Source organism: Psittacula echo, assembly GCF_963264785.1.
Source record: "Psittacula echo genome assembly, chromosome: 1".
In the NCBI taxonomy this organism is placed as follows: Eukaryota; Metazoa; Chordata; class Aves; order Psittaciformes; family Psittacidae; genus Psittacula; species Psittacula echo.
This window is the reverse complement of record NC_137735.1, coordinates 98754000-98778164: the sequence shown is the minus strand read 5'-3', so window position 1 is coordinate 98778164 and position 24165 is coordinate 98754000. Positions and strand designations below refer to the sequence as shown.

The window sequence follows — 24165 nt, the reverse complement described above, 5'->3', positions numbered from 1 at the left end:
AAACCCTTCCACTGAGTTTGCAGTTGATGATCTTAGCTGTAACATCTGTTCTTGTGTTCTCCTCCACCCAGGGTAGTAGGTCATGTTCTCAGCCCTTAACAGGAAGCATTTTTTTGTGCCATGTTGCTCTGCTGTTCTGGCCAGGCAGATGCTCCTTAACAAAGGACTCTCTAAGACATCTAGGGAGGAATATGCTTTTCTCTCTTGATTCTTGTTCTCCCTTCTTCCTAGGTGATGAGGAGTTGGTCCAAGAAGTGCTGTTTGATGCAGTAGTCACTGCACCCATGGAGGCCTACTGGACAACACTAGCCCTCAATATGTCCATGTAAGTGTACAAGAAATAAATATGGGTAAAACATCATTGAGGATGCATCTCCAGGTGCTACGGGCTTACGCAGTGCCCAAAACAGCCACAGACCCTTGTGGAGTGTATAAGAAACTTTAGAAATAGCTCAAAAGTTGACAGAAATATCTCAATACCTTTAAAAATGACTTCAAAAGTGTCTCTGAGGAGTGGACTCCAGCAGACTGGGCCTTCTCAGGAGAGCATTTAGTTTGGTGAGGGGCTTTTTGGTAAAACAACATTAACACAACCCATGTCTGAATATCACTGGAGGAGAGCAGTGATCCAGGTGTGTCACTGCAAGGGGTGTTCAGCACCAATTCTTTGCACCACCTAACTCGGATGCCTTGCATTTGCCTCTTTAGTTGATAGAGTTTGGTACCTTAGGACACCTGAGGCCATTTCACTTTGAAGTTGTTATGGGTTATTTCCCCCTTTATCAGTAATCCCTTTAAATGGCAGCAATATGGTTTGGCTCAACTCCCCTTATGACTGTAGCAAAAATTCCATCGCACGTGGCAAGTAATTTGTTCCTTTACCAGCAGTAAAGAAAAGGGAGTTTGATCTTGAATCTGTTGGTGATGCTTTCAGATTGAGCCTCAGGGAGTGGCTTCAGTAAACAACTTCCTAGTCTATTTCCAGTAAGGCATCTATTGCTTGTAGTACCTAATATCACACAGACCTTCTTTCGGCAGACAACATACTACTGAGATGTGTGGCCCTGGGATTCCTGTCCCTGTTTCAGTTACCGGTATCCCTACCACTGCCAGATGCTTCACCAGTGGCAGTCATGCTAGGACACCCAATTATCAGCATGCCTTTAAACAGCTGCACCAGAACACTCTCTTCAGAGCCATTCTGCTACCCTGCCCATTCTCTGCATACCTGATCCTGCCACTATCTTTGCAGTTCCTCTCCTTCACTTCAGCCTCATGTGGGCAGCCTGGAGCAGGGCTAGCAGGAGGAGAGGAGCTTATGGTCTACTTAGAAGAGAATAAAATGAGCAAATTTCAAAGGTGTGAATCTAGGTATAAGTCTAAGCCTGACAGCTGTTAGCCATTAACAACCTGTTGCCATTAGAAGTGAAGAGCCAGTGTCACTCCTGGTGTGAATAGGTTATATTGCTGATGAACTTGGGACTACACCTCCGAGTGTGGTTTCTAATTTGAAAGGCCCTCACCCTGGGGCAGACAGCTGGCTGTTCTTGTGGGAACTGTTTGCTTCTGCTTGTGTGTTTCTGTTCCACAGGGAGACTGAGACAGGTGTTGAGATGGCATTTCTGGGCACTCGGGCTGGACTCATGAGGAATGCCCTATATGTGGGTTCTGAGAAAATTTCCAACAGGTAAGTCCCTAAATTGCATTAAGGGGCTTCTTTCAGTGTCTCTGAAGGGGCAGCATGAAACCACCACCAGCCTTAGAAATGTATTTGGGAAGACAGAAAAGAAAGGAAAGAAGCAACACCTCAATCGCCTTGGTGCCTATTTACAGAATCAGGGCAGAGGTCTTTTGTCTTCTTCTGGTCCTTTTGAGTTTTTCTTAAAATGCTATCCCAGCATGCATTCAGTTCAATGAAAACCTTCAATTATTCCCCAACTTCAGTAAGCTAACAGAGAAAATGTCCACAGTTACTATATATCCCCAGGACCATTTTGCAGTGCAAAGGCTCTGCACTTCAGTGCCCTGGTGACATTCCAGCTTGGCTAGATTTGATCTTTCTGTCTCAATTCCTCTTCCAGGTTTATTCTGTTCTACCTCTTACATTGCTCACATCACAGTATTCCAGTGCGTTCCAGTGAGGCATTCAGTGATGTGACTGACATCTGTCATATATGATTCGCTGTCTTGTGTTCTCCCTGAAGGCAAAAGCGTGTGTTCAGTGGAGGGTTCTGACATGGAAAGCTTATAGTTTGCATTTTTGTTGTGTTTTGAATACACAGGCTGGTGTGTGCTGCTTAAGAAAGGATGGGTCACAGAGGCACACCAGCAGATGGAACAGAAGGGGTCAGAGACGGTGGTGGTTGTTAGCTTCTTGGCAGCTGTTTCACTGTCTCTGAGTTCCCCAAATACAAGTCATAGGTTCAAGGCAGACAACTCTGCTGTGCATGGAAGGTGACAATCTTCATGTTTTTGAGGCAGCCTGGATAAGTCAGAGTAGTCAGGCTCTGACAACAAGGAAGAAATCTATGTGTGCTGCAGCAGGCAGATATGATGATTTCCTATCCCCCACTGCGCATCAGGAACATCATTCAATGCTTTTAAACAGATGCAGTCACGACACTGCAGTGACAGACCCCCACACATCACGTAAGAGGCGCTTCTGGAATCCCCGGAAAGGGAGGAACTGTATAAATGAGTAATTATTGTAATGTCAAAATATACAGCTAAACAAGAGACTGAAAACAAAGGGGATTTGTCAGGCAAGATGTAGGGACCTCCAGGGAAGGCAATGACCTGATTTTCATGAGGCCTCTCCTGAGCACCCACTGCCTACCTTGCCATCCCCTCAGGACTCATCCTCTTGCCTTCAGGAGCACCCGTTTCCTCAAATACTTCATCCATCCCTAGGAGTTCCATATTTAGCCACAGCAGCATGACCTTTGGTTTGGGGTGGGGTTTGGTTTTGGGTTTTTTTTCATACAATCACAGACTGGTTTGGGTTGGAAGGGACCTTAAAGCTCATCCAGTTCCAACCCCCTGCCATGGACAGGGACACCTTCCACTAGACCAGGTTGCTCCAATCCCCTTCCAGCCTGGCCTTGAACACTGCCAGGGATGGGGCAGCCACAGCTTCTCTGGGCAAACTGTTCCAGTGCCTCACCACCATCACAGTAAAGAACTTCTTGATAATATCTAATCTAAATCTACCTTCTGTTGGTTTAAAGCCATTTCCCCTTGTCACTACCCGCCCTTGTAAAAGGTCCCTCTCCAGATTTCTTATAGCCCTGTTTAGGCACTGGAAGCTGCTCTAAGATCTCCTCAGAACCTTCTCTTCTCCAAGCTGAACAAGCCCAACTCTCTCAGCCTGTCTTCATAAGAGAGGGACTCCTATTTTTTTATTAATATTATTGGGGGCTTTAAAACTTGTGTTATTAGGGTTTTTTTTTCTTTTTAGGATATTGTCTAATTCCCTTTCATCACCTGCTCCCCATTCGCCACAGTAACCAGCCACACGCCAGCCTTCCATCACCACAGCTCATGCCTGTCGCCTTTCCCCCTCCCGGCTCTGCCCCTTGCTCCTCATCGAGTAACCTGCCAGGCCTCCCGCGGGGCAGGCGGAAGTCTTCTCTCCCCCCCCGGCACTAAGCGGCACAGTCCGCGGAAAGCCGCGGAACCCACCCACCGCCAAGACGCTGCAGGCCCGCAGCCTCCGCTCGCCCGCCCTTGCGGCCGCCGCTGGCCGCGGCTCCGAGGGCCTCGGCCGGGGCAACAGCGGCACCTGGCGGGCGACCGGCAGAGGCGCGGCGGCAGCGGGGAGCGGGGCGCCGCCGGACAGTGGTCGCGGGTGTAGCTGTCAGCGGCCTCGCCTGGCTCGGCCGGGCTGCAGAAGGAGCCCGTCCCAGGGGTCGGTCGCTGACCTACGCCTGCCGGGGGGTGCACGGGTTTCAGTAGCCCCGGAGGGCTCGCGGACTGCCCCGGTGTCCCCGGGGCGAGAGGTGCTCCATGTGGCGTGTTTCGGTCCCCTGGGGGTCCCACCGCAGCAGGGGAAGCCCCAGGCGATGGGATGCAGGTGCTGTGCCCAGCCGCAGGGGTCCCGCTGCATTGCCCCAAGCAGAGCTGCCCAGCTCCTTCACACCGTGCACAACGACCGCCCTGGGTTTTCTCTCGGCAGGAAATTCCTGACACAGAAGGACAAGGAAAGTATCTTCACCATGGACCACTTCCCTCTGTGGTACCGGCGGGCAGCGGAGCATCCCCCCGGGAGCTTCATCTACAGCATTGTCTCAGAAGATGATTCAGGTAATCCCAGCCTGAACACCAGAGGAGAGGGGAAGAGAAAGCTTTTCACATCCTGCTTCCCACACACTGTTTGCCCCAATCCCTTTATTGCTGCCTCCTGCCTAGTGGGAAACGCTGAGACCTGCCTTTTGGCATTGCCTTGGCACCAGTAGAGGGGGCATGGCAGAGGGGGCATTGCCAAGACACTGACACAGCAGAAAGAGGAAGCTACAAGCTGCACAGAAAACAGTCAGGGCTGCATAACGCAAAGGTTGCAGGGGAGATTAAGGACAAGTGGAAGTGCAGGGATGGGGTAGACCAAAGGATTTAGGCAGGTGGGAAGTGGAGGAACACATGAACCACGAGAAAAAGGTATCACAGAAGGGGTTGAGACATACAGGTGTGAGCATGCCTTGGAGGGAACATCAGGCATACTGCGTGACAGTAACAGCTGGGACTGATAAGGGATCAGCGAGCACTTAGGAAGTCTAAGTTTAGAGGGCAACATTTTTTCTGTCACCACTTTCCATGATGGGAAGGGATGAGTTTGTTTCAGAAGATGGTGGAGGAAAAGGAGGAAGGCTCTTCCACAGCTTCTTCTAAGGGAGGGCTTCTTCAAAGGCTGGAAGAGAGCAGAAGAGCCTAGAAGAAACAGTCAAAACAAAGCCTCATGTGAGGCTTCTACACAGAAGGCAGAAGTCCCCTTTGTGCTCCTTCCTGGCCCCTAGTTCTCCATCTCTGTCACGGAGCTCAGCACTTCAGCTGCTAAAGCTTTTTGTGGCACAATGGTGGGAGGCTGGTGGGTGGGAAAGCAAGTAGCAAAGAAGAGAAAACCAGACTTGGAGGCAAGAGATGAACCAGGATGTAAAGGGAGAGGGAATGGAAAGAGAATACTTGAAACCTTCCATGAAAGCCTCTCTCTGCCCTGCACCCTTGCATCTCACTTAAAAGGCAACTGTGGAGAGAGGGGGAGGCATGGCAGGACGTTTTACTCTCCTGGATGCCAATAGAATAGAGTGTGGGTTAGAAAACCAGGCAGTGACATCATCTGGAGCTTCCTTAGGACAGCCATTACCCAGGCCACAGTAATCACTGCTGGCTAAACACTGGAGTTGTGGCTTGATGTGGCTTTCTTAGAAGTCATAGGTAATTTTCCATTAATAAAGACAAAAGACAAGCAGCAGCTGCCACTGTTTTTTGTATTATATGGCTTTTTGTCAGAAACTTCAATCAAGTCAAGGACCCCATTCACCAGGAAACCCTGCTGGTACATTGTAAGAAGTAATAGTTGACCCTGAAGACCTTGTGTTCTAAACTGTAAGGCAGATTAGGCTCTTTAGAGATGAGCAGCTAGGCTTAGGAGACAGTGATCCATGAGGCCACACAGTATGCCTGGGAAGAGCCAGAAAATACTACTCAGTGCTTCTGAGACACAGTGCTGCACTGTCAGAGCAGAGTCCAGGCCCTCCCTTGACATCCGAAGGAGCAGAGGTGTCCCACCATTTGACCACCTCGTTTCTTAGTAAGTTCCTGATGAATAAATGCTGAAATCCCCTTTTCATTCTTTCTACGTGTGCCCTTCGCCCATGACAAAGGGTTTTCATGACAGATGCACTTCTCATCAGATAACAGGGAAGAGCCCGAAGACCTCCTCACTGGGGAGGAAACCAGCAGGGAATGACTGCAGATCATCAGAATAATTTATTGAGCACACTTCCTTCTACTATCCAAAAGTCCCACAGGGAGGAATACAGCAGGGAAAGCTTTGCAAGTCAGCTGTTCTAGCAGCCCATATCTCTCATGCGTTGGGTGCTTTGTTATTTTGGGTTGGTTTGTTTGTTTGTTTTTCTAGAGATGCTAAGTGTATTTTGCTTCTTTACCTCATCCTAAGAAGAGCAAGACATTTGGGGTTCACCATAAAGGCAGAATCAGGCTCAAGACATGTGAGCATAAGTTGCCTGGGTATTTGTTTCACAAGGGCTTTACTATTTCTGACATCATAGGGCAAGTTAATCTGGCTTCAGTCTAAAGAATAATGAGAGACTCCAGGCTAAAGTGTGGCAGACACTGAATTGTGCTCTGGACACACTGGGTACCACCTAGAATGATGAAGGCAGAAACGGGAAGCAGAAACAAATGCTAGAGCTCTTGGGATGGAAAGAATCCCTGACCCATCTGTCTGAGCAAGAGATTTCCATTCAGTACACGAGTGCGGAATCAGTTGCAGGCTAAATCGATCATGCTGACCTTCAGAGTGTCCCCTGGCAGTTCCAAAGGAGATGCCCCAGCTGAAGCTAATCTAATCACTTTAAGAAAATACAGAAATTGAATCTGTCACATGGACAATTGCAGGCTGAAACAACTGCACTGACAAAGAGAAGGGAGATGAGATTCAGTTGCTTAAACCTATTCAGCCATGTTATTTTAAGTGCCCTGTGGAAGCCAAGAGATCTGCACAGGGCTGGCAGATGTGACACAGGACCTACAGGATGCTTAAAGCAGCAGCTAAAGGATAATCAGGACAGCCTGGGGCATAACAGAGTTTAGGCAGCGAAGTCGCAGAAGAGTGTTTCTAAAATGGAGCACACCTTGGAAAGTACCTGGAAGTGCTGTGCCTGTCTTCTCCAGTTTGTAGTGCAGGTCTGGCTTGGGTAACAGAGTGCGAGAGTCAGTGTCAGAATTACCTATCCCACTTCTCTGTCTACAAAGTTTAGCTGGTGCATGAAGCACAGCAATTTTCTGGCCTAAAAGTAGCTCTACATGCCCAAAATTGAGGAGGCCAGTCCCTTTTTATGCTGAGAGGGTGCTACTTTTATCATGGAACCTTATCTACCAGAAAAAAAATACCTACTCATAGCCACTTAGGTTGTTTGTGTCTTGAAAGATGCAGGCATATGTGCACACTGTCTTGAGTGTGAAAATGTGTGAGCAAGCTGAATCCGCTGTGTTTCACTCCTCTGTGGTGGTAAGCTAACCAAGCCTGCTGTATTTGTGTCTTAACAGAGGGAAGTGGCCTGCCAAAAGTGGTGACAGTGAGCACGGCTGTGTCTGTGTCTGTGGATGGGAAGATGGGTATTGCTGCAGGTAAGACATTCTGGTTTCTCTTTTTATCTTGAATGAAATGGTTGCATCTTTTATTGAGAGTGGGAGCTGGGAGCTGTTTGTTAGCTTGTCACTCAAGAGAAATGATGGGAGCCACAATAGTTTGTGATGTTGAAAACTAGGCTAAATAGAGAATACTGAAACAGGTACTGAATAGTTGATGGGCTTTTGGAAGGGAAATTGACTGTTTGAATGGAAGCTTACCATCTTCAATGCTGGTGAATTTGTGGATCGAGACTGTTTCTCTGGAACGTGAATAGGCTGAGAAGTCCGTGCAGATTTTGAACTGTTTGCAGGAGACGCTTTGGTTTTGGAAGAACAGCGTGTTCATGCATCTCCATCGTTATCTCAGCTGAAAAATAACTTTTGCTGGTGGAATGGGTTTGTTGCTAGACTTCCAGCTCAGACATATAGATTGCCAATTTATTTTTGTAGATGAGCTTTAAACCCCTTTTGGCAGACCTTCACTAGATTCTGTGTCTACTTTTGGAAGATTCATAAGCCACGTTACTTCCAGCAGAATTCCAAAGCTTTCGAAGCCTCACCATTTTCTGCAGGAACTGCTTCTGCCTTCACGGAAGTACAGTAAACTCAGAAGTGAAACAGAGCAGCCATTTAATGAAACATTTTTAATCAATAATGCTGGCATCGTATCCAACTTAAATGCTCTGTGTAGGAGTATTGGGTAAGAGAAGATGTATCTCAGTGGAATTTGGTTTAGAAGTGGAAGCATTGATTAAGGGAAGAAGTTGATGAACACGTAATGGAGTAATTATCACTAAACATTTGCCAAGAAGCAAAGCTACTTGTGAAATAATTGTTACACGAGAACCTAGTTGAGAGAACGTTGTACAGCAGATATCTTCCGAGAGTCAGCCATTGCTCTTCCCTAGGCTGGGTAGGATACAACGACTGGTCCTTAGTATTACAGTAAAACTATGTCAGTTTATCTGATGAAGCAAGCATTCCTTACCTTCTAGTCTTTTAGTAAGTTCCAGTTGGGAGTGGTAATCTTAAAGTATAGAATCATAGAATAGTTAGGGTTGGAAAGGACCTCAAGATCATCAAGTGCCAACCCCCCTGCCATGGGCAGGGACACCTCACACTAGACCGTGTCGCCCAAGGCTCTGTCCAGTCTGGCCTTGGACACCGCCAGGGATGGAGCATTCACAACTTCCTTGGCAGCCCATTCCAGTGCCTCACCACCCTTACAGCAAAGGACTTCTTCCTTATATCTAAAAGAATCATGTGGGCATTGAGGAAATACTTATAAGCTGAAGGAGGGGTGTTATGAAATAGCACTTTTCACTAATAAACCACCATTTCAAGCCCAAATCCAGAAAATCATTATGAAGTCTGTCCCTGTGAAATAGAGATGGTTTCAGTAAAGTTCATGTTCGATAGGTGCTTGGGTCATAGAAACTGCTCTCAAAATTGATACTGGCTGGCACTGTTATGAGTATACCCAGCAGAAAATGAAATAGCGTTGAAGCAGTACCGAGGGTTTCTGCAGCACTGGAGCATTTGAAGCATTTTTCTAAGCACGAAAAGCTTTTTTTGGTTTGTTTTTTGGGGATTTTTTTTAAGATTGTTTTTCATTGTTGTTTTCATTCCCTTCCCTGACCTGTGAGTTAGAACAAAGGCACACAAGCCGTTCATCTGGCACTCGGCATAAATATAAGGAAGGAAACTTCTGAGTGGAAGAGCTGGAACAAGAACAAGTGGCAGGAGGATCTGCCCCTGACAGAGCCATTTCTCTTCTGTCAGCAGTGCTTTTCACAACCCCTGTGGAGATTTCCACCTGCTCGGTTATGCTGAATACTGATTTGACTCTTCTGTGTGGACATGCTGTGAAGGGGCAGGATCCTCTGCAGAGGGAAGAGGAGGGCAGAGAAAGAGCAGAGGATAGGGAAAGAAATCATGTTAAAACAATAAGGCAAAAATTGTGTCATTTGTAGAAATGATCCAGAACAAACTGTTTTCCTCACTGGTTACCACAGAAGTTGAGACATAGAAATGAATTCTCAATTGCTTTCGTTCCTTAAAGGTGCCACAGTCCCTGTCAGTAGCAGGCACATTAAGCGTCCTGACTGTAAGCATCTTTGCTTACTTTCACACATGATACATATAACTGGATGTTCTTCATTCCTCATATCTTATGCATTGATGAAAACTACCCATATTTCATCCAAAGAATGGCCTGCATGACAGCGCTGAGGGAAATAATTTCTCCCAAAGTGTCCAAGTCCTTTTGGCCCACAGCTGTAGCCCCATTGACTTCATGGGATTACAAGGGTTTGCCAAGGTATTTCTGCTGACTTGGGTGTGAGTTTACACCTTGGTTTGGGTGTTTTAGGGAGCAAAAAATTACTAGATATTGCCTTCTCTTTGCTTCCAGTAGTGACTAGGTTAATCATCTGAATCTTTGATGCCAATAGTCATTTAAAAGAAGAAAAAAAGGAAATAATGGTAGATTGGTAGTGTAGGTCACACTACCTGTTACAACACTGATCTTGAGGACAGCAGCTTTCAGAGAAGCGTGTAGTTTTGTCTTCATCTCTCCTCACACTAATATAATCAATCCTGAGTGGCTAGGACCTGATTCTAGGGTACTTCACAGCAGAGGCTGCAGCACAAATGATGCTGGAGAGTGCTGCAATGCCATCCAGAATGCAGAAGAGAGGTGAAGGAAGAGGAGGGAGAGGAGACATAGCAAGAAGCAATCAGAGCAGAATGGGATGCAGATTGTTGTTATTGTTATTCTGATGGCATCAGCCTTCAGTGGGATTGATATCATGTTCATTTAGAGTTAGAATACTGCCGGTAGTTTGGTAGCACAGGTTCCCAGAAAGCCACATATCTTGAAAGGCTTGCAGTTTCTGGATAAATACAGGCACAGTTCTGCAAAAGGGGAGCAACAGAGACTTTTTAAGTGGCCTTATAGAAGTGCAAGTGGTATGAACTGGCCTGTCATTCTGCCACTGATTGTTACTGTCACTTGTTTGACTTGACAGTGCTTGGGGGGGTATTTGTGAGCACTCTGAAATGTTCACTATGCAAGCAGTGAAAAACTCAGCTCTAGGACTTACAGCCATGCCTATGGGGACAGAGCACCCCCAGTGCTCCCATGGGAAGTATGCCAGTGACAGGGAGCATTGGGCCCCTTTACTTCTGGCAACTGAATGGCAGTCCCCAGCCAAGACAGAGAAAGGCAAACTGGTAAAATCAAATGTCCAGGAAGATGACACAGGCCTGATGCTGTCAGGGAGTGAGGGAGCAGTCAGCTTGGACTGGAGAGCAACCACACTGAAGGGCTGAGAGCAGGGATAGGGTGGGAGTACAAGAGCCTCTTTCCTCCCATTTTGATCTGGCTTAGCTCAATAGGGAATCCCAGAATGGGTTGGAGAAGAGTCTGAGATGCTTCTCTCAGTGTTAGAGATGTTGCTCCACACAAGGATGGGCGGTGAGGTGGCCAAATTCAGGAGGGAAAAGCGGTGTCCTCTGCACTGCCCTTCCCTACCCTTTCCTCCTTTCACCCATCCCTATCCTTCCCTCGTGGGCCAAGTCTCTGTATCTCTGCACAAGAGGGATGAGCAAAGGTTTCAAGGTACCTGCAGGTCTCTTGGAGGACATGGGGGAGCCAAGGCAGGGTCCGCTTGTGTGAGCTGAATTGGTGTGGTCTCTTTGGTTGGAAGCCACACAGGCAAACCTACCCCTGGCTTGGCTATACCTGTTTCTTTAAATTAATAATATCTCTTGCTATATTGTGCTTTGGCACTTCAAAGCACTATGCAAACATTAAGTAATGCCTGGATGATTAATTATAATTAGTTAGAAGGCAACTATTCCCCTGGGATGTCAGGCCAGTATGTTTCACGCACACTAACTTTGCTGGAAATGAAAAATAAGGAATTGTGATGGCACTCTCCCCAAGCCAAGTCCTGCCCCAGATAGCACTGTCATCTGCTGCCTCCCGTGAGTCAGTAGCCTGAGGCTTTCTGGTCCTCAGGGTGTGAGGCAGAAATCACATGCAGTTGCTGACAGAAGCTTTTAGTGATTTAAAGCCCCAGTGAAACTGCTGGAATCTGCGCAGGAGTTTAGCTGTCACTTTGGGCTGTGTATGACATCTCTTTCATTGCCTGACCTTCTCGCTGTTCGACTTACGTGGCGTCAGCTGGCTGCCAGTCCCAACTGGGGCAGGTAGGGGTTTCTTTCCATTAAGTTTCTTGCCATGGTTGTCATGTCTTAGGGATGGGAAACAGCTGATACCAGCAAACGATGTGGCATGCAGAGGCTCCGTAGTGCCCAATAAAAACCAATCTAAATGGGTCCTTAGGAAATGCAGGTTTATTTTATACAGTACCTTTCTTCTCTGTTTATATTGAAAGGTGCTGTTAGTTCTTATCTGCAGTGGTTGGACCACAGTGAAATTTTTATCCCATGATACCAATAGCATACAGAGATATATATGGCAAGAGTGCTCAGCAAGCTCAATCAAGGATGAGAGAAGAGAAATATTGTCTCTGTTTTACAGAGGATGTTTGGGGACACTGAGTTATTAAGGCCAGTATTTTCAGAAGAGCTCTTTATTCACAGCAGGAGCAGAGTTTTTAAAAAGCTTAGATTTTTGTCAAAAGTATTTGAAATCAGCCATTCTGAAAAATAGATAATGGGAAGTAATTTTGCCATTATACCGCTGGTTAAAATCCAACCTCTATCAGTCCAACAGAAGCTCTTCATTTGAAAAGTGATTACTGGCCAGCTTGACATCCCTCCATCCTCTTTCTTGGTCTCCAATTCTGGCTACCTGCTGTCTGTTACCAGTAAGCAGGGAGAGGAAGTGCAGTTGGGTTTTTCAACAGTTCTGTTGCTGTGGCAGCTTTTCAAACTAATCTACATGCAATTCTATATTCCTAAAGTTTTGTTGCTTGGGTGGATAAAACATTTCAACCTTCTCTCTAGAAAATGACAGTTGCACCTGTAGAAGCTGCTAAAATGTGTGGAGATAAGCTACAGTAGCATAAGCACCTTTTATATGGAAATAGCTGCATCTAAGCTGGAGAATTAAAATGATTTCACTAGGCTGGCTCAGAAACCGGCTTACTGTTACCCATACAAAACCCTAGAGCAGCTGATCTCTTGAATGTGTGCTGCAGTATTCAGAAGGAATGCTGTCCTTTTAATGCTAGAGGTTTGTGCCAGTGTTGACCCAGTGAGCTCGTGAGACATCACTGGGTGCCTTTATGGAATGATGGTCTCGCCAGCATTCAGTGATAGCACAGGTAGAAATGCTATCTGTGGTTTCTGCCTGATGCCATTCCCATCTGGCAATCCAAAAATGCTGATGATTTTAGTACTAACGGGAGCCATGCCCTCTCCACATCTCAGAACATCTGTCTGGAGACTGTTATCAGTCAGCACACATTTGGCTGGCCCACAGGTTGAGCCAATACTCCATGGGCCACAGTATCAACATTACACAGTGCTGTTGGTGTGCCCAAATCAGTGTTTCTGGCATCCTTCAACCATCCATCTGCCTGCCTGCCATCCATTGCATTCTACTTTGCATACCAAGCCTTGGGGGAGAGACCTGTAAGCATAAAGGCTGTTTTTTGGGGTGTTTCTGGGGCAGAAACAAGCTGTTATATGAACCAGATAAAAGTGAGGTGGTTGCCTTGTTTGGCACTGGCTCTGGTCTTACAAACTCTGCAATTCGCCGATGTTTGCTGTCAGTGCTGAGGCTACATGGTTCCCTGTTCAGAGTTGGTTATCCTCCAGATAACCTCCAGATCAGAACAGGCAGAAAGAGCAGGCATCTGCCTGCAAAATTCCATATAGATGTTTCCATGCATGGACGGTAACTAGTGACAAGGGGGTCAAATACATTTATTTTATCCTCAAAAAAATGCTAAAAATAAATATGTGAGACATTTTCCATAGCATTCTGCCCACCCCGGCTAGACATCAGCAATTACCTTTTCTTCCATGGTGTATCTGCTGTCTGCATCAGCTTGATGTTCAGCATGAGGATTGTGCCTCCTCCCTGTGTGTGTGGACATTGTCTCTTGTCTTGGGATAAGCCCTTGGCTGGGGGAAAAACAAAGAAGGTAGCCAATTCTGTAGAATAAATATTTCCTTGTAGTGTCAGCTGAGTGCCAGTTTACACATTGCATCACTTACCAGGAAAGAAAACATCAAGTGAATCAGCCCTCCTTCCTTCAGCCCATGTGGGCAGTGCTTCACCCAGCATAGGGCAAATGCCCCCACTGTGGATGGGTGCCTGTGCCCTCAACTTGCCCTCACCTGCCCTTTCAGGGAATTCCCACAATAGGGACATCAAAACAATTTGTGAGCAAAAGGATTTCTCTTGTGGGGTCTGCTGAGGCATCCCTCAGGACATCCTCAGTCCTGGAGCCCGTTCCAGGCTGGAGCTCCAGCCCAGGAGCCTGTTCTTGCCTGTGTGTAACAGAAATCTGCTAGCCTAAGGTTATCCATCAGTGCTGCTTCTGTAGCTCCTCTGATTGCTATGGCTGTCACTCTTGAAGGGAAAAGAGCCCTTGACTCTGGCTCAGGAGAGACTTGCATATAGCTGGATTTTTTAGATTGGCACCTGGCGCCTTTGCCATGTTCCCTTTGCTTGCAAATTATTTGATATCATTTTAATTCTGAGCTGAATTAGAGCAGTGTGCGGGTTGCCATAGCAACCATTTCCTTGTGCCTTTTGGTCTGATTCATTGCAGACAATTACTCTTGCGCTCCAGGATTCACAGATGTGATAGGAGAAGAATCATGTGCTCGGCTTTCAACTTTTTTTATTTGCTTTTAATTTCTTTCCCAGCCTTTCTTGCATTAACCCCTACCTAGCCAGCATCAGCAGGGACCTGTGTCTTTGCCACGTGGGCCCAGGGGAGCACACGGGGGGTGTAGAGTATGTGTAGATGCTCATTGTGTGAGGGGATTTGTGCATACATGTGTATATTTGCATACACAGTTTCTCTGCAATGTGTTGTGTGGCTGTGATACCTGTCTATGTGTGTAACTAAAGGTGTGCACAGATGTGTGCAAATTACACACACAAATTACACAAATTATCCACAAAGTAATTTGTACTTGTGTCTGTGGTAGCGCAACACACTTACATGTGTTTTCTATGTGTGCATGCCAGTATGTACATGAGACAGCCCTGTGGGCATGGAAGTGTACCCAGCGTGTAGGGTCTAGTAATATGCATTGAGTATTCATGGACACTGACAAGCAGGCCAGGACCTTCCATTTGAAGCTGTGTGAAGATCCACAGACTGCCAAGCAAGTGGCATTAACACCTCTAATCAAGTAGGATGCAAACTTAAAACTCTGTGTGAACGCAATGCCAGTGCATTACCTTGCTCACACCTCTTCCCCTACAACAGCCCACATCTGTGCATCTGAAGTACGTGGAGTAAAGCGGTGCTGTCCATGCAAGGACCATAGCCTTAGCGCAGGTATAACTGATGTCACGAGCTGCATTAAGACCTGTAGTTCGGTAGAGGAGCAAAGTCATGTGAGAAGATGCTGAAAGTGATCACAGAAGCAGTCTGTAGATGTAGGGATGAAGGTAGTAAATATTACAGCAGACGAGGCTATAGGAAATGTCTTGTGAGATGGTTTGGATTAAATAAGCCAAAGGCACAAGCAGACAAGTTTTGCAGGAAGAGAACCACAGAAACTTATCAGATCTGAGGACAAATTCAGCCTACTCCTAAGACACATTCCTTTTACCACCAAACTCAGCCTGTTTCCTTCCTGAGTTCTTCTTTTCCTGCCCTACTTACCCACCTGAAGGCACAAATCTCCCCATTATAAGGCTGCTTAATGGGACTGCTACTGTGAGCTCTTTCACCTCACAAGACCTCCTTTTTCTTCTCTTGCTTTCCCTCACTGGGACACAGAAGGCCCAGTCATAGGACCATAGGATAATTCCAGTTGAAAAGCGTCTCAGGAGGTCTTTATTCACCCTTCTGCTCAAAGCAGGGTCAGCTATGAGGTCAGACCAGTTTGCTTAGAGCTTTACCATATTAATAGCCTCAGAACTATTTCTTGTTCCTCCCTGATGCTCTTACACAATGCTCTCACCACCTGTACTGTGCAGAGGCTGTACTGATAGCCATTCTTTTTTTCTCTCCCTGTCCTTGTGCTGTATGAGGGCTATCAGAAAATCTTCACAGCTCGCCATGGACTGTGGAGGTGCTGAATGTAGGGTGGTTTGCAGTGGCTATGGACCCAGTGTTGGGTGGTGAGGCACAGAGAGGGTGTGGGAGGAAAGGACGCAGTGGAAGGTAGTTGTCCTGCTTCTGCTGGTGGGGGAGCTTGGCCGGGAGCCCTTGTCTGGAAGCCCTGGGAAGTGCCAGGCTTTCCCAAGGCAGTTGGAAGGCAGAGAAGAGATGTGAGCGCAGGAGGTAGGCAAGGTGTGGGCTACACTGCTGCCCAGGGTGTGCAGAGGGGTGGTTTGCTGCTGGCTCTTGGAACTGCTTGCACAGGCAGCAGTGCAAAGTCTGGAGTGTGAGGAGAGAGCAGTTTGACTTCCAGGGACTGTGGAGCCCACATTTCTGGGAGGCGTTGGTAAATAGCAATGCCTGATTCTGTTGCCCTCCATCTGTCTGCCACCACGGGCAACTGCTTAGGCTGCTTAAGCTTTTTCTGCAGAGAGCCTACATGGAATGGAAAAAGAACAGACAGCAAAGAAAGAAAGCTGCATCTTAGAGGTCAGGAAATGTAGGGATAAAGTCAGGATTGTTTACAAATCAAGCTGAGTTAAACCTTGCAAAGGAGATTAAAACAAACAGCAAAAGATTCTTCAGCTATCTGAAAAAAAAAAAAGAAAAATAAGATAATGAGAAGTGAAGCCACTTCTGGGCAGTAACAGTGAAGTTGAGATCAAGGAGTCTGTAGTCTAAGCCAAAACCAAAGAGGACTCTGTGCCCAAGTTATTGATAAGGACAGCAATATTGTCCTTGGGGAAAGAAACAAGCTGACTACTGGGAATAAGCAGCTCAAGCTGCTTAGCGCATGGCACTGGGCCTGGGTGCTCTCCAGCCTTGTGAGAGCTGGCATGTGGAAACACAGGCTTATAGCAAGGGTTTTTTTTCAACTCTACCCACAGTGATGACTCCATACAGTCTAGAAAAGTGAAAATTAAGCAGTTGAAAATTAAGGAAGGGGGAGAAGAAATAAGCTGATCAGTCTCAGACCTCTAAGTGTAACCTCTGTAATGTTTGCAGCTCTTTAGAGGATATCTTGAAGGAAAGCATAATTATTACCAAGCAGTTAGGGGAAAAGGAAGTCAGGCAATATGACTTGATCAGTGCTGGATCCTACCAGACTAACCCAATAGCTTTCTTTCAGATGTTGTTTTCCTGGAAGGCAAAAGAAATTTCAGAGGTCTGATCTGTGTATTTCAGTAAAGCACTTGATACAGTTCCACATAAGAAACAATCAGTTAAACTGGACGAGATTGGGAAAGGCAGAGGAGTTGCAAAGAGCAGGGAGGTAGAAGTCAGTCTGGGAAGATGAAAGCAGCAAGATCACTTATCAAAGTCTAGCAAAAGGTTACTTGTAGCACTCCTCCATGGTTACCCATGGGATTAGTCTTTGCTAACATTAACCTGAGACTCTGACTCAGATAGCAACAGGTAGTGAGGAAGTGTCCTGATGATTCAACACTAGAAGGCATTGCTAGTACAGAGAAGGAGCAGGATATTGTAGAGAAATCCTTAATTGACCTTGGCAGGAGTACCAGAAACAGAATGAATTTCAGTAGTACGACAGACAAGGTCATATGCTTGAGAACTAATATTAGAAATCTCCTCTAAGCTGGTAACCCTGTGAGATCTGGCAGAGAGCACAGCAAGCACGACTAAAGGCAGCCCTTTTCTGGGAACTGTTGGGCCCATTTTGCCAAGTCTCAATATGATCCTCAGTGTAGGCTGTATTGCCCCCTCCCCTGATGCCCATATAAAATTCAGGGAGCCGTTGTTGTCTGCCTTGTTCTGTTCTGGGGCCTTTGCCAAAAGGTAGATGGGTAGACTCTGTGGCAGATATATCCTGAGAAAGATCAGAAGAAAAATGCTGAGAACTTCTGTATTAAGTGATGGTAGGATGATGGCAGGATGATGGCAAGTGATAGTGTGATGCAGTTGTGGTTGAGGAAAACATTGTCCAAGAACGTTCCTGGAGAGGTGTTCCCAGTGGGGGTGGGGATGCATTGGTTCTCCTACGCAAAGCCCTGTGACACATGCCCTCTAGTTTGTGTTACAGTTTTGGCCAAATACAGGCTGAAACAGGTACAGACAGGACAAAAAGATGATGAGAGGAAAAGAAAGCCGAAAGCCTGACTTGATGAGAGGAGCCTGGGAGAGCACAGCTTGCTTAACCACATGCAACCAGGGCTGAGGCAGATAAGATTGCTGTAATATATATGCTGTAAACGCATATTGGAGGAAACATTTATACTAAATCACATGGCTTGCATTAAAACAGTGCAGTATATATAGGCCATGAAAATATTTAGGGTGGAAAACTAGAAGAGAGTTTCTAGCTGTTAGGGTAATGCAGCTTCAGCCGGAATCTGAGGTAAAAAGACAAATGGGTTTAAGCTGGAGTTTGAAAAGTCTGTAAGAAGGTGGTGGTGCCTTGAATAGAAAGAGATGAGGCTTTGCTAGCCTGCAGTCCCTTCTCCATCACCAGGAAACAGCTGAAGTCTCTTGTCTCACCGTGCAATTACCAGCAAGCAAGCAAGCCATGGGGCAGTCACTCAGGGCGGTCCCTGTTCACTGCAGCACTCCTTTTGGGTACAAGGCTGGGCCTTTTTACCATCTAATTCACACACTCCATGATTTAATTAGGACTGAATAAAACTACATGTGCTAATGCAGCTGAAAGCCCCAGCACAGCACCTGGGAGGCCAGAAGTTAGGGCTGATCTAAACCCCTCTACCACCCTTTGACAGCATGGTGGGTTTTCTTGATTGATTTGGGTTTTGCAAAGTAAAAAAGAGTGAGTGGAGAAGCCCCTGCTTATGATAACAAGCCTTTAAAAAGCAGATGGGGATGTGGGGGTTGGTGTGGTTTGTAGCAGCTGCGAAGTGACAGTTGAGATCAGAGAAAGGAGAATCTGAAAAGCAGCTGGTCAGAGGCAGTTGCTGAAAAGGGGATGATCAGTCACAAGAGGATGAAAATGAGGGGGAGAGAGAAGGAATTATTGGGGAATCTAAAACCTTTATGTCCAGTAGGAGAGAAGTGAAAGATAATCATATGATACCATGAGTGGATGAGAAAGAGGAGACTACTAGAAGGGGACCATCAATTTATTTAAAGGGCTAGATTTTTCTCTTGCCTAGAACTGCATAAGACTCTTGTTTAATATCCTGTGAATTTATACTACTATAGAGGGGGTTATAAGTGGGATCAGAACCAGTTTCCCACGATCTTGATGATAAAATTGCTTGTTAGGGTTTTGCCCTAGTGTTTCCATATCCCTTCGTCTTTAAAGTAGGAACTGCGTTCACACAGCCTAGAGAGTGTGCTGTGAGACATTGTTTAGTGGTGAGAAGCAGGAAAGGTGATATTTACTGTTGCATGGCAATAGTTAGGTAGTATGTACTATACAGAGCACAGAGTTTGTTGGATGAGGAGCATACTTGTAAAAATGGGAGGAAAAACTGTTAATAGTGTAGCAAAAGAGTACAGTGTTGTTGCAGAGCGGAGGAAATGCTTTACAAGTAAAGGCTTAATGAACTCAATCTGCTTATCTTACCAAAAAGAAGACTGAGCAATTATTTGATTAGAGTACAAAGTACCTTCATAGGGAGAGATGCTGGTTACTGAATGTTTAGCATTTTTTAATCTAGGAGAGAGAAACACAAGAAAAACCTGTGACAGGAAAACAAACAGATTCAAACGAGATATTAAGCATGAATGCTAATCGCATGAATAGGTATGGTAGTAAGGTACCAAGGGAAAATGGAAGGTTTCCTCTCTTGAATGTTGTTTAGATCAAAGGTAGATGCCTTTCTGAAAGATTGACCTTAGCTACATGTACACAGTCACTGTTGGACTTTCTACGGTATAACTTCTTTATTTTCTGTTTCATAAGCTAAACAGATTGAGCTCTTTAAGCCTTTCACATCAAGGCAGTCTCTGCCACCCTCAAATAATGTTTGTGGTTCTTTTCCGCACAATTTCCAAGTAGCGTGCAATACACAGAAGGTCAGACTGGATGATCTAAAGTCCCTTCTGGCCTTCATACTCTCTGAATCTCTGCCTCTGTGAATTCATTAATGTTTGCAAGCTCCCAGAGAGCTGCCAAAGGCAAGCACTATAGAAATGCAAAGCATTCTTACTTTGGATATTTCCCTTGAGCTTTATGCAGAGATGGTTGAATATCGTCTCTGCATATTTCCTCAAATGAAATACCTGCATTTGTCATTTGTTCGATGCCCTTTGCGAGGTGTTTTTCTGCAGCTGTTCTAACGAACAAGTTTATTACCAAGTTAGGACACAGAAAAAGCAAATGTGAAAGGTGAAATCTCAAGTTGGTGCCCCGAGCAAAGAGCAGCATGTTGTTGTCCTGGCCCAGAAGCTCCACACAAGGCAGAGTTATTCTTGGCATCACACTTTGCTTTTCTTCTTGGCTCCAGGTGCCCTGCACATGACCTCTGCCTTGCTGCAGCACAGTACCGCTGTGGGAAGGAGAGGTCTACTAGTCCCTATCGGTTGCTTCTCCCCCATCCTCTAAAAGCGAGAAAAGCTGTGAGGATACTGCCTTGTCCCCGGATTTCCGGGGCTGCTACCGATGGGAGAGCTCCCCAAATGATACAGGAAATCTTTATTTACTTGCACTCCATTCTGCAACTGTACTCATAAGGGAATGCTTATTGTTTTGTCTGTATTGTATTCTCAGAAGGAAGGCTTTTTGGTCCCCAGAAAGCCCCCAGTCCATGCTAGGACTTGCCCTCATCTAACCACAGGATAGAAACTAACCTTCTGACCTGTGCTTCCAGTCAGCATTAGCAAACATCATTCAAGCAGGCACAGCAAGCTGCTGATGAACAACATGCTGAGGAGGAATTCTATTTCATATATTTTACATGTAGTATATATACATGTACATAATTACATGTTTCTATATATGATGTTACGTGTGTGTGTAGCTAGATAGGTATGAAGGGCAAATACATTTGCCAATATCAAATAATCAAATTATAATAACCAACTTAAATTTCATTTAACCAATATAATAAGCAGGCAGAAGATCTGGACCAGACCAGGTCTGGTCTCAGATAATTCATGAACTGAAAAAAACCTAGAGTCATCAGATCAGTGTTTTTTTCTGCTCTACATTTCTGCTATTATATGAACTGCTTAGTAGTATCTGTGTGTGCTCATCTACCTACAGGGCAAAATTAGACTAAACTATGTGTCATGGACACCATACTATTAAACAATAATAGTGATTCTCTTGCGACACATACCTTTTCAGCAGAACAGATGCCTCAGCTGTTATCGCATTAAGAGTAACTGAGTTCTGCACCCAGTTTCTCTCTGAAGATCAGTCTGAGCATAACAGGGTAGCTGAGTATTACAGTGTGAGCACAGTGGCACTAGGGTTTGCTTGTGGTGGGGTTTAACATCTTTTGTGGTTCCACATGCCTCAGGATGAGCTTTTTCTCACAGGAAGAGTATATGATGAATTGTGTATGCCTAGTGCTGAAAGTAAAGACGTGGAGAATTTAAACTTCTTAGCTGTGTGTGATAGATCTCTCCAGTGAACAGCTGGTAGAGAGACTCTTTTAGCTCTAGGGGTGACAGCTTGTGTAGTTGTGGGTGCAATAGGATTAGATAGCAATTTCCATTCATTTCAAAATAACCTTGCTCAGTAGGGTCAGGAATCTGGAGATGTAGGAACCCATAGCTCACTATTTGTTACTGGGAGTTTGATTGAACATTATGCTCCAATTAAAAAAAAAAAAAAAAAAAAGCTTTTGGAATCCAATTTGACCTGAATATAACTCCATTGGCTTCTGCGTTCTTACCCTAGGGATTAATTTGGCCCTTTCTACTTTTATGTAATGAGCTGATTGCCACAGTATCTTATCCTTGTTACACAATCACCCTTGTGTGGCTGTGTCCCTGGTGCATTCTGTGTGTGTGTTTCTAGATCTAGGGTCTCACCTTGAATTGAGTGTGTATTTAGTCCCACAGCCCCACCTCAACTACCGGTAAGTGCTTGCCTAGGACTCACACTCATAGAGTGTATGTGTGTGTGTAGATGTGTGCACATTCATTCCAAGTTCAAACACTGTATACCGACAAGCATACTCATATGTGGGAATTCAGGGCTTTTTCATTTGGCTGGCTGTATCCCTGCAGTGTTTGCTTTTGCAGGTGGTAGGGGAGAGAGAGAGGAGGTTACCATCAGAGATCTCATTTAAACAAGAAGGAGCATAGGAAAATACATTCTTTATTATTCTTCTGTAACAACAAGCCAGAAATATAATATACCTTTAAAAATGTTCTGTCTCATGCCAAAGAAACCTCCATTCAATCATTTTATAAAATCTTGTTGCTCTTCCTAAAACAGTAACGAAAAGAAATAGGAATTACAAGTGCCATCTGTTCCCTACAAGAAATGTGCCTGTCTGTACTACAGGTGGGTATGTGGAGAAGGGGAGCAGGGGGAGCAGAAAGTGTGTTTCTGATGGCCCTGACATCCCCTACATTACCCTGGCATGTGTTGAGCCTACCAGCCCCAGAAGACCATTTCCTGAGGACAGGTACCTGCATGTGGCATTGACACACCAGCCTGCAGCAAAGAGTGCATTCAGGAGGATTTCCTCCATGCCTAGACATACCTGCAGAGAGCACAGGACCTCCAGTCCCCACACATTACAGGAACTCATTGTCTGGGCTCACAGAGAGTGCTGGATGTTGTTGTGTATCCAGCATCCCACAGGAGAGCTTATTTCTTACCATGCTGGGTACCATGTTCCCTAGAGTGCCTCTGGACAGTGCAGCAGCTCAGTCACACTAGGGCAGCCTGTTTTCCAGATGTGCTAGGGAGCAGGGTAAGAGCCTGTTTGCAAATAGTGGTATAAAGAGGACTTTTCCCAGTGAATCCTGTTACCCTGCTATGCATGAAGGAGGACAGGTCCTTGTCCTTCCAAGCACAGTATTTGATTTCCAGTGGGACTCCCTATAGCAGCCAGCCTTCATGTTTCGCAGCAGCCCTCTTTTCTCCCCTATCCTGTCTTCTCCTTTCCTGGGTGGGTTTCTAAATATAGCAGTCCCTTTTCTAGGGTTGAGATGAATCCAGACTTTCTGCTTTATAAATGAATAAAAAAAAAAAAAAAAAAAAAAAGAAAGAAAGGAAAGGATGGGCAAGGTCTCCGTGAGCCCCACAACACAGCATATAGAAAATATTATTATCAACAAACAAAAATTGGTCAGGGCAGGAGGAGGTCACAGGGAAGGTGCAGGGAAAAAGGATTTCAGCCCCCCCAACCCTTGCATTGTCCTCTGCCTCACTCCCATTAGTTTTACCTCTAGTCTGTCCCCTTAAAAACAATCTCTCCCTTACTGCCTTGCTCACTCACACACACACACACACACATACACACACACACACATACATAGGTCCCATTTGTTTTGTGCAATATTTAACCATTATTTGATGCAAGTAAAATATAGATCTATAAATATACTGCTCTGACTCAAGTCCCATTTCAAGTATGATTGCGGAGTCCAGTATGGTAAAGGGAGAAGTTCCCCTGAGAGGGAGGCTGGGGAAAGGTTTGGATCCAGCAGGCAGAGTCTAGTCCTGGCTTGCTGGGAATGTGGAGCAGCAGTAACACACATATGGAGTCTGCAGTGCACCAGTTCTGCCCTTCAGAGTGGGCTATGGTTGCAGCAGATGGGATGGTTGGAGTGGCTATACAGTGCATGGGGGAAGAGTCCTTCCTCCTCACATCTTGCCAGCCCCCCTCCTTCTCTTCCCCAAAAGCAGTGTGCTGGGAGTGGGGGTAGAATGTGTGCGCACACTTGTGGGTGGACTGCTTCTCCCAGTCATTCTTTCAGGGCAGTCTGGTCTTCTGCTTCCTGAAGAACATATTTCCCTGTCTCATGCATCTCTGTGTCAAAGGGAAGTCATGCTAAAACAGTCCAGAGCATCCTATCGTTTTGCCTTTGGTGGTCCTGGGTAGGCCAAGGAGGAATTTTGCCACTCCAAGCTTTGATTAAAGACTTGGCACTGTGTGTCCATGGGTTAGTACAACCACCTGTCTGGGACCAGAAGGGAGTGAGGAGCCGGTGTGCATCACTTCCACAGGGATCCAGCAGCCATGAGCAGGAGGGCTGTGAGATGTTCGAAGGCATCAGAATCCAGCTGGAGCACAGAAAAGAGGTGAGATGTCCTGGCAGAGTCCACCTGCAGTGCGTGCTGGGCTCTGAACACAGGTTGCTAGCGAAACACCCTGCAAAGCTGGGCTGGCTGCCAGCTTGTTTCCTGATGGCAGCAGGGATCACACCATTCACAGGCACTGCGGATGCACGACCTCTGGTGTCATCTTCCTCGCTCAGGAATACCCACTGCGATGGGTTAGAGCAGGTTACCATGGCAATGTGCGCTCTCCCCTGGAGACAGCGTTTTATCCCACTTCCAGTGATACAAAATGAGTCCTTATGGTGAGTTCCTTTCGTATTTTTTTTTCCCCCTCTCACTTTTTTTTATTTTTTCCTGTTTTTTTCCTGT

The 24165-nt window shown here is 45.9% G+C and overlaps 1 protein-coding gene across 1 annotated transcript in view; it reads left to right on the top strand.

Annotated features, from left to right (window-relative positions):
- The window catches only part of CACNA2D4 (calcium voltage-gated channel auxiliary subunit alpha2delta 4), a gene marked incomplete at both ends in the record, with an annotated part of 129388 nt that overhangs the window by 53349 nt on the left and 51874 nt on the right, over positions 1–24165 (top strand). Inside the window, 4 exons of the mRNA XM_080609673.1 lie at positions 232–325; positions 1592–1687; positions 4175–4302; positions 7285–7365. Of these exons, the coding sequence (XP_080465799.1) occupies positions 232–325; positions 1592–1687; positions 4175–4302; positions 7285–7365 (399 nt within the window). The remainder of the gene's footprint in view (positions 1–231; positions 326–1591; positions 1688–4174; positions 4303–7284; positions 7366–24165) is intronic.